The sequence below is a fragment of the Nannobrachium achirus genome (assembly GCF_963921795.1).
Source record: "Nannobrachium achirus genome assembly, chromosome: 23".
NCBI lineage: Eukaryota > Metazoa > Chordata > Actinopteri > Myctophiformes > Myctophidae > Nannobrachium > Nannobrachium achirus.
In genome coordinates, this window is record NC_137830.1 from 28,711,400 (window position 1) to 28,721,946 (window position 10,547).

Here is a 10,547-nt window from a genome sequence, read left to right on the forward strand (position 1 = left end):
AATTTTGCATTTGTAGTTATTTTAATGTAATTTAACAACATAACCAGCACAGATAGACAATGAGATATTCATGGATTTATATTTTAAAGTAACTTGTATTCTCCCCCCTGGACCCAGGGTATGGCAGCTCCATACCCCTGCCATACCCAATTGACGCCCCTGACCTCAATGATTGCGACCGTAAGGTCGCAGTTTAGTATGAAAACCTCCACCGGCCGTCCGTCGGTCACACGTGCGGTCGACCGCACGTCACACGTGCGGTCGACGTGTGATGAGGTCACGATGAGTCATCTATGCCCAAATATAGATTTCTAGGTCAGATGGCCCATAGAGTTTGTGATGTCAAACCTAGCAACCCAATATAAACAAACCTGATGTCAGACCTGAAGTATCCTTTTATACCCATATATGGAGATACAGAGATCTCCATATATGGGCATATTAGAAAGCCCATATATGGGCATATACGGATGACATCAGGGATATCCATATATGGGCATAAAAGGGACAAGGGCTTACAGTTAAGAGATCTCCATATATGGGCATATCAGAAAGCCCATATATGTTCATATACTGATGACATCAGGAATATCCATATATGGGCATAAAAGGGACAAGGACTTACAGTTAAGAGATCTCCATATATGGGCATAAAGGGACAAGGACTGTTATAGTAGATATAGAGATGTCCATATATGGGCATAAATGAACAAGGACTGACAAACACTGAGATCTCCATATAACCTATGGGAATATAAGGGACGAGGACTGTCAGCTTGTAGACCTATTTTCTAAATATTGTTGTACATTAAAAACTTGAAATGGGTCGTTCTGCATAGTACTTGGGATTTGTTGATGTAAATGTTCACATAGAGTGTAATAATTGGTAAAACAAACTTTTGGCCTATTTGTGGAGATAAGCAACCAACGGTCGCTTATCTCCCGATTAGGGAGTCTTACTGGTAGTCTACTCCAGAGCGATATATAAGAGAGTGGCGTCACGCTTTGAACTCGCCGCAGACCGGAAGTGGCTTCGCATGGAGCCGTTCTCATTCCTAGCGAGCCAATGCCCCGTCCGCCCCCCATTCTAGCCGAGTCATTTAAACTCGCTGGAAGTAGACCAAATCACGTCTTTTTCACCATTGTAACGCATTCACGGGCCTCTCTAAGGTAGATACCATTTTTAAAAGAGTGAAAAAGACGTGATTTAGTCTACTTACCAGCGAGTGAAAAATGAATGGGGGCGGACGGGGCAGAGGCTCGCTAGGAATGAGAACAGGCTCCAGTAAGCTAGGCTAAGTTAGCTTCCCACCATAGAGTAAATAGGCTTTTCACGCTTACTATGGGAGTCGACGTAAGTGACGTAACTCTCTCTTCTACAACTCTGGTCTACTCTACCCAGGGGTGTCGCACCAAATTCTGTGCCCTGGGTACAAGCAGAGGGTACAAGGATTCACTGCGGGCCCCCCATGAATGTTCTTATAGGGGGAGGGGGTTTAACCCAGACTGGGAACACAAATTATTACGCATTATTTATTTAGTGCTTTAACTATTGAAAAATAGCAGATATACAAGTTTGAAGTTCTATTTTTGAAAAATCTTGAACATTTGTGCAAGTCTTTGAATATTTCAAATCCTTCATGTTTCATGTGAAGGACCCCCAAAATGATTATAGACTATTTGGCTACAGGCCCCCCATTTCAAAACAATTAGTTCCAGGGACCCCCCAGAAGTAACATTAGAGTCACAAATGTTCCCTAAAAAATACATAGGCCTACTGTATATTCAAAGATTTGCACACATTTTCACGACATTTCCAAAAATAGCAGATCTAGTCTACAAGCTCGCAGCGCGGCACTCGGTGCAGCGCTGTGAGCTTGTAGATCTGCTATTTTTCAATAGCTAAAGTATAAAATAATTAAGTAACTCAAAGTTGATTTTGGCAAATTAAATACATTATTGAATATTGAATACCGGTAGCCTATAGCTCCTTTCGGAGCCCCTCACTCCACTGCTACGCAGCTCCGAGATGGTGTTCCTACTGGTAGCATGCCGGAATCCTGCGGCTGGATCGCCGATCCGCCGTTAGGGAACACTTCTTACCTTTTGGTGAACACTCGATCCAAAAAGTGACCGGTCTCTGTTCATCTATAATCCTTTTACTTCTTTAAGGTGGAAGAAACTCGAAGCAAGGGGGTGAAAAAAAGTTTTTATATCGCTCGAAAGACCAGCCGGCTCTGTGTTTTCCCGTGTTTTCCCCCCGTTGTAGTCTCACGTGGCTGTGAGCATTTGACCAAATCGCGGAGGCAACAGTCTGGCCACGCGAGACTACAACGGGGAAAACACAGGAAAACACAGAGCCGGCTGGTCTTTCGAGCGATATAAAAACTTTATTTCACCCCCTTGCTTCGAGTTTCTTCCACCTTAAAGAAGTAAAAGGCTTATAGATGAACAGAGACCGGTCACTTTTTGGATAGAGTGTTCACCAAAAGGTAAGAAGTGTTCCCTAACGGCGGATCGGCGATCCAGCCGCAGGATTCTGGCATGCTACCAGTAGGAACCCCATCTCGGAGCTGCGTAGCAGTGGAGTGAGGGGTTCCGAAAGGAGCTAGGTAGCCTATAAGAATAATCTCTTTTTAACGTGTGGAAGGAGTTTCTAGTTGCAAGCCAGTGTCTCACACCAAAATAGTTGATCTACAAGCTCACAGTGTGTGGCAATGCCATGCATTGTTGGTTTGTAGATCGGCTATTTTCAGTGTGGGCTCAGGGAGGACAGAAACCTCCCGTGGAGCAGAAGGGCAAAGCCTGCTTGATTTAGACTTTCAGTATGAGTACAGACTCTGAAAGCGCGGCCTCACAATCCTTCTGGCTTTTAAGCAGGAGGTGTCAGAAAAGTTACCACAGGGATGATTGGTTTAACATAAAGGCTGAATAGTTGGCTATATTTATAATCAGTGACAGGGTAATATTCATTATAGCAGGATAATTAGGCACTTTTCATTTGAGGATAGCTGGAAGTTCCTGGAACTATATGGTTGCAGCTGTAGGCTATATGGTTTATCTTTTGACAAGCAAGATTTGTGGTAGTGTTTTTTGTTTTAATTATCTGATGACACTTGTTTGACTAGTCTTTTTTTCCCCTGCTGCATGTGTATAGTGCTGTTGTCCTCCCTACCTCCCTCTCCCATGGACAGCCTCTTCACAACCAGAGCTGGGTAGGGCAGCTCACAGTCCAGAGTGGAATTCCCCGACTCTGCAGAGCAGAAGTTGAGGTTGTAGGACTGCATGCTGTGGGTCTTGGGTTGGGTGCGAGAGGCTGGCGGGCTCCTGCCTTGACCAATGCGCGAAAACGCAGAGTAAGAAGAGGGCGAGTCGATGGTTCGTACAGCTGGCGTGGACGTGGACTGGCACCTCTGCCAAGCCCTGCTCTGACCCGGCATGGGGATGCCGCTTCCCCCGCCTCCTCGTCTCTCCCCCATAGTGCTGGTGATGGTGAAGGTGACATTACCCTTCGTGAGGGGGTTGGTGGCTGGGGTGAAGGGGGAGGCCGGAGGTAGGGAGGGACCCAGGCTGTTCCTTCTAGGGTCAGCCGTTGGGTTCAGTCCGCCCCTCCCTCGCCCCCTGTCCCCGTCCCTACCTGCAGCCACCTCGTCTGTGTGCACAGCGCTGCTCTTCATCAGGATGGCTCCCAGGTTGTGCCTAAGCTCACAACGGGAACTGTTGTAGCTGCTGGATGGCAGTTTGGGGATCTGGAATGGAGAGTTGGGCTCACGGTCACCACGCCACCGGATGGTCTCCAGCTTGCGGCAGATGCTGTCCACTGGATTGTGCCGACGCTCCGGCTGAGGGGTACAGAAGTCCATGCTGTTTTTGGCTTGGCTGGAGCACTGACGTCCTGACTGGAGGAGAAGCTGAGGTCTGGGGGAGAGATAAAAAGACAGTTTAATGTTAGATTGCAATACTATATGGTGTGGAGTTGTAATGGCAGTTTAACTCATTCTCTGCCAAGTTCAACTTGCCTGTGCAATAGAACTGCCAAGGATTTCTGACGATTTCACTCATCTTGGAGGGACAATTGCGCATTGATGTTGAGGCATAAAATAACAAAACAAAGGCCTATTGGAAAGGCCTATTCGTGTGCTTTCCAGTGGTCCAAACCATACGTTTCAAACATGTTCGCTTATCTCAGAAAGTGGAAAAGTAAGGGCATGGTATGGGGTCTTCACAGGCTGCTGAGAAGACATTTTGAGTAAAAGCATGTTTTAGTTTTGAAAATGGAATAACTTATGAATAAAATATGATTGCTATTATAAACTATACCTTGCTGGAAAGGCAAATTCGTGCTCTTTCCAACGCTCTAAACCATACGTTTCAAACATGTTTGCTGATCTCGTAAGGTGGAAAAGTATAGGGTATGGTATGGCGAAAAAACGGCTTCTGAGAAGAGTTTTTTTTTGGGGGGAAAATTGAATAAATATGAAGGAGCTATGAATACTATATAAACTATACCTCTCTGGAAAGATGAAGTCGCCTTCTTTCCAGTGCTCCCATCCAGATGTTTCAAACATGTTCTGTTGTTTAGAAAATTGGCCATGTATCACCCAAAACACCTCTAGGAACAAACTGAATACATGTTTTAGTAAAGTAGACTCTCGATCAGAACTCCTTTCTGCCTTTTATTTTTGGCTTCAGTGATGCAGAAGATATTTACAGTGTTTTCAAACAAAAGGGAAAAATAACAATGAATAAAAAATAAAGTGATTTTACAGACTTCAAGTGCATTCACAGTTCTCAATAGTGCTTTTTAAAATTACAAAAACAAGTGTTCTCATTCTCTCAGTAGTGGTTCAAGTAAATGACAATGAATAAAGGAACATTTCAACCCCCCCCCTCTGTAGTGGTTTTCAAGTAAACTACAAAATATGAACATTCCACGCCTTTTCAGTAGTGGTTCAAGTAAATGGCAATGACAAAAGGAACATTTCCCACCCTTTCAGTAGTGCTTCAAGTAAATGACAAAGAATAAAAAGTTCAGTTCTCACGTTCGCTGAGGGTTTCAAATGAAATAAAATAAAAATGTCAGGAACAGAAGAGCTGGGCAGTGAATCCACTGGCTCAGAAGCTGAAAAACACAATATAAAAAATAGGCTAGTTATAGTTTTTGCAAGGTAATATTGTGCACAAAATCAGTAGGCCTACATTGTTTCCATCCCCATCATGTCTCAATGTATGCATTTTGACACTTAGAATGAATGAAGACTTTTACAGTTGCTATGTGGATGTTTGGATTTTTAGATGGATGAAAGCATTGAACACAGATACAATAAATGTAGGCCATCTGTAACAAAAATAACCGTACCTTGACTAAAGCCAACCAATGATTCGCTGTCACCTGCAGATGGACCTGGCTCCTCACACTCAAGTGTCTAGATTGATCACAAAGAAACAAAGCACACAGATTTAGTACAAAACTAAACTGCAACATGCGTGCACACCCACACAGTGGCGCTCTCGCTCAATCTCTCTCTAGAGAAAGATCCACAATACATGTGGGCATACATTGTATATACTGTTTGTTCAGACTTACTGTTTTCTTTTTTGTTTTTCTTTACATATCTACTGCATAGTACTGTGTTCTATTTGTCTGTCATTCAATGTTATATGAGATACTTCAATGGTTTCCAGTGGAAATAAGCTTAGTCTTTTCATGGATAACCTTTTAGTAGACCTTGTACCAGTGAACTGTACCGTCATGAAACTGTACCTTTTCCTATGCAAACTTCTAATAAAGTCTTCAATCAATCAATACATGAGGAAAAACAATGCTGCCATTCGTTCCAAAAGCCATGTAACTATACAAATGCCACAATGTTTGGGCTCATTGCGCGCAGATCAGAGTGGGTATGGCAGGGGTATGCAGCTGCCATACCTTGGCTACAGAGGTAAATAATAAAAATGTAGGCTCTACTTTTCATCGTGCCTGTTGCTAAGGTATGGCAACATGACTGGTGTCTTGCACACGTGCCCTGCACGCGCGCGTGCAAGACACCAGTCATGTTGCCATACTTTAGCTTGTTCTGAACTGACGCCACTGGGAGAGATGCACTCACTCCGTATGCAGAACACAGCGATCACATACAGTACAGAGAGAGAGAGAGAGACTGAAACACGATACAAATGCTGTTCCCCCCTTCTGATTTACCAAAGTCATGATTTACACAAAATGAACATTTGTATTTTATTCTAGAGCAACGAGCGCGCGCGCACACGCAACCTCAACTAGGCAACACAACGAGGAGCACAGATCCGTTGGGAAAGGCCTGGCGTTGTTTGCCAACGTGTTTGGGCTCATTGCGCGCAGATCAGAGTGGGTATGGCAGGGGTATGCAGCTGCCCGATCACATACAGTACAGAGAGAGAGAGAGACTCAAACACGATACAAATACAAATAAAATGCTTCGTACCACTGGTGTTGGCAGCATCCCTACGGCTCCATGTCGCCGTGGTCCGTCTCTTCCGAGTCGTAGGAACTTTCAGCCAGATCCCTGAACGCAGTGACTCTCAGGCTGCGTCTAAGACCTGGAGTCGCTGCCATCGGTCTCCACTCTCCACTGCAGCAGCCGCGGGTGCCACAGGGCGCTGGCTTCTTCTTGGGCGCTGCGCTTCTGGAGCCGCCTGGACAGCAGGGTCGGCGACGCGTCGATCAGTTGTGTGAACATAATCGGCACCCGATTGTGCATTGAAGATGGAAGGTTTAGGAGGATTGTTCAAGTGAGCTGAATCAAACTCGTTCACGCCATGGCCAGAGCCCTAGAGTTGCGTCACTCCCGTTCACTTCATGGGGCCAGGTCTTCTACGCACACATCTATTGGCGTATAGTGACAAACGGCGAACCGGAAGTTTACAAAATGCATTGAAGTCTATGAGGTGTAAAGTGACAATGAACCACGTGACCAGCGCTGTTTCTGACCCCGCGGTGACACCACTCTCTGATTATACTGCTCTGGCCATGGCCAAGCATGCCTGCAGGGAGAAAAAAAAGAGGAGAAACCGATCGCTAACGGTCTGTTTGAGCGACCGTCATGTTTCAGGGTTTATGGATTATAAACTATCAGGTAAGGCTATGTTTTACAACCATTTATACAGCGATCTGTCTGTGTTGTTGTTGTTGTTGTTACTTTTGGCACTGAATTGAAATGATGTTGTACTGTCTGAAACAGAAAGCGGACTGGTATCTGCTTGCTGGATTGCTATAGTGTGTGTGTGTGTGTGTGTGTGTGTGTGTGTGTGGGGACATCACGATAGTTTTTCACTTCGACGTGCTGTGTTAGTTGTGTGAACATATCGGCAATGTTTTACAACCATTTATACAGCGATCTGTCTGTGTGTTGTTGTTACTTTTTTTTTGTCTGAGAAGGGTAGAGAGAGGTTTTGAATGTTGTACTGAAACAGACAGCGGACCACCCAGCTGATTGGCTGGCACACACACACACACACACACACACACACACACACACACACACACACACACACACACACACACACACACACACACACACACACACTAGCACGCCCACACACAAGCCACGGCTTTCTGGTTACCCGTCTCGCTCTCATTGTATAATTGGTTTCAGGTTTCTGAGAAGAGGTTTTTCTTTTTGGACAATTTAATGATGTTTAATTTCATGTGAGGCTGTGCACTTTTGTTTAATGTTGTAAAAAACACTGTCAGACTTTGAGGAAGTGTATCATATGTTGTGAGAGGCTGGATAAGGCTGAGATCTTTTGTGTACAGTATGTACAGTAAAAGACGTCCAGAAGACGTCTGGCACCGACATCCCCAGGGGAAAAGACGTTCTGAGGACGTTTAGCAGGGAGTGAGTTAATGGGGGTTGGACCCAATATTACGATTAATGGCAGTTTAAAAATACATATGAAAAGATCTGGATTTCTTATTTTCCTTTACAAGCTATGCACATATTTTGTTTATTGTTATTATTATTAAATGTAAGTAGCCTAATACAGAAAATATGTTTTTATATGCATTTTATCACTTTACCGTTAGTGGAGAATTCAATGGATGTGAAATATTGCTCTGCATCCTCAGTAGCCTAGAACAATAATTGAAACTGACTCTGGATGCTTCTTACAAAAGCAACTTGTGTCAATATCATTTCTTTAGTCAGGCTTTAGACATATTACCTGGATATAGGTCTACCTTGTGATTTTGAGTTATAGTATGCCAAGTAGAAATGTGTGTGCTGCAAAAAGACTAGATCTTATTTCAACAAATGTACCTATCAGCTTACAATAAGGATAGAAAATTCAGACATGCAAGGAAGTGCCTATGGCCTACCCATGTGTCAGTGCAGTGTAGTGTACAAAACATGCATAAAACATGCACAAATCAGAATGTAAAGGATTGGTTGCTACAGTAGTTAGCCCCAGAATAGCTGTATTCCATAAATGTCATGTATTTTACATGCAAATGGGATGTCAGAAATTGTAGGGTTAAGAATTAAGATGCTGCCTGAATCGTGTTGTAGTGCCAGACTGCCTGTGTGGTCTAATGATATACGGATATGGTAGCCTACAAAATCAAGGTAGAACAAGCTCTGGTTTCAATACACATTGATCACGGGTTGAAATGATCGATGTATGTCAAGATCACTATCACTAACCATGGGAGTAACTTATTTTCACCCACGAATTACGCATAATGCCTAGTGTCGTGATCACGCAAATCCACCCACAAGCGTAGCAAAAACTTAACAGTCATCTTGTCCATTATTGTTTACAATATATATCTTTAAATATATGCAATCGATGCATAGGCCTATATCGTTTTGATAAGAAGAATTACGAATTCTCAATTGGAGTGCAGTATTTGTGCGAAGGCGTTTAGAGCGTGCAATACAACGTGTTACCTTACAAAACTTGTACGTGCAAATGTTCGGCCGGCGTCCCAATGTTTGTTGTCCTGAATCTGCACAGAAGAAGCACGCACTCAAGGAGTTCAAAGTGTTGCGCCAATGAGCACCAGCGCTTAAAAGCTTCTAGTGGTCATCATCGCTCTAAAAGTGAAGTAACACTCCCACCTTGTGGCAGTTTAGAGTAGCGTGTCCTAAAAATCCTCTTAAATCCAACCTGTCCTGGGAACGGGCAGCTCATTGAAATAATCCCTAATGGGTGTTATTGTTATTATTGCACATCTGTGCTCAGTTTGGGTGTCCTGTCCTCTTCTCAGCAACTATGGATAGCATATTTATTTATGAACCACTGATCTCTGGGGATTTTCTTTCTTTTTCTTATTTTATTTGTGTTTATTTTTTATTTTTTTGTAATTGCATTTTCAAAATATTTGACCTCCAGGATTTGCATGTTGTAGCTAGCATAGGCCTACTTACCAAGAGCATCACATCGCAATCATAACAAAAAGTGTAATATACTGTATAACCTGCATGTGTTACTGTTTAAATTAAGTAACACATGCTACTGGTACTGGTGTCCCTGAGTTTGTTAGAGAAATTATTAACACCAGACCAGACCAGAGAGAGGGGAGAGAGAGAGAGAGAGAGAGAGAGAGAGAGAAACAGAGAGAGAGAGACTGACCCTGGCAGTGTACAAATGGGCAGATGGAAGCAGCATGGAAGATGCCTGTGTTGTGTCCCTTCTGCTCCATGGTGGCGGTGGAGACAGATCGAGCTACACTAAAAAACAAAATACAAAATGCACCATTTTGGCTGCCTATGTGTGGAGCTGCCGTGATGATAAACAATAGAACTACTGGTTGGACTTGTCATGTGAATGTGATATTTATGTTTGGCAGTGTAATTAAAACATATTGTACGTAACATTAATTCATGCCAAATTAATCAGTTAACATGAGTTTAATATAATATGGACGGTTTAAGCCCGGATCATAGTCGGGTCCGCGGTGGAAGGCTTTACACCGCGGTGTAGTCTTTTCGAGTCTTTTTGAGTCATGAAACTACAACGTTACATCATTCCTCACGGTGGAGAGCTTTCCACCGTGAGTCCCAAAACACATCTCTCTGTTTTTAGTCTACTATCAGACAGACAGGCTCTACACCCCGTTCACTGATTGGTCGACCTGAACCGATCTAGACGGGGTAAAGGACTTCACCGTGGGCCGTGACTGACGTGAATGATGGCCTGCACTTATTTTCTGACTTGAGGTGGAAAGCTTTCCACCTCAAATTTGCGGTGGTCTCCACCGTAGACTCTGATCCGGGTTTAAGAGAACAGAATAAGGGCAACCATAGGAAAGGAATAGACTAGTGGGGTTCTCAATCGTTTTTGAGCTCTGGACTATACTGCATATCTCAGTGTCTCAGGCTTGATTTAGTAATTAATTTCTATTTTTCCCCCAATTGTGCCCTTATCACCCCCCCCCCCCCCCCCGAGAGAGAGAGAGAGAGAGAGAGAGAGCGACGAGAGAGAGCGAGAGAGAGAGAGAGAGAGAGAGAGAGAGAGAGAGAGAGAGATTTGGTGAGGAGAAAAAGAGCAGAGTAGCTACAGAATGA

The 10,547-nt window shown here is 43.8% G+C and overlaps 1 protein-coding gene across 1 annotated transcript in view; it reads right to left on the reverse strand.

Annotated features, from left to right (window-relative positions):
- The window catches only part of lrmp (lymphoid-restricted membrane protein), a gene marked incomplete at its 5' end in the record, with an annotated part of 69,947 nt that extends 66,084 nt beyond the window's left edge, over positions 1-3,863 (reverse strand). The window contains one exon of the mRNA XM_080754305.1: positions 3,176-3,863. Coding sequence (XP_080610431.1) covers positions 3,176-3,863 — 688 coding nt within the window. The remainder of the gene's footprint in view (positions 1-3,175) is intronic.
- Positions 3,864-10,547: the final 6,684 nt, after the last annotated feature.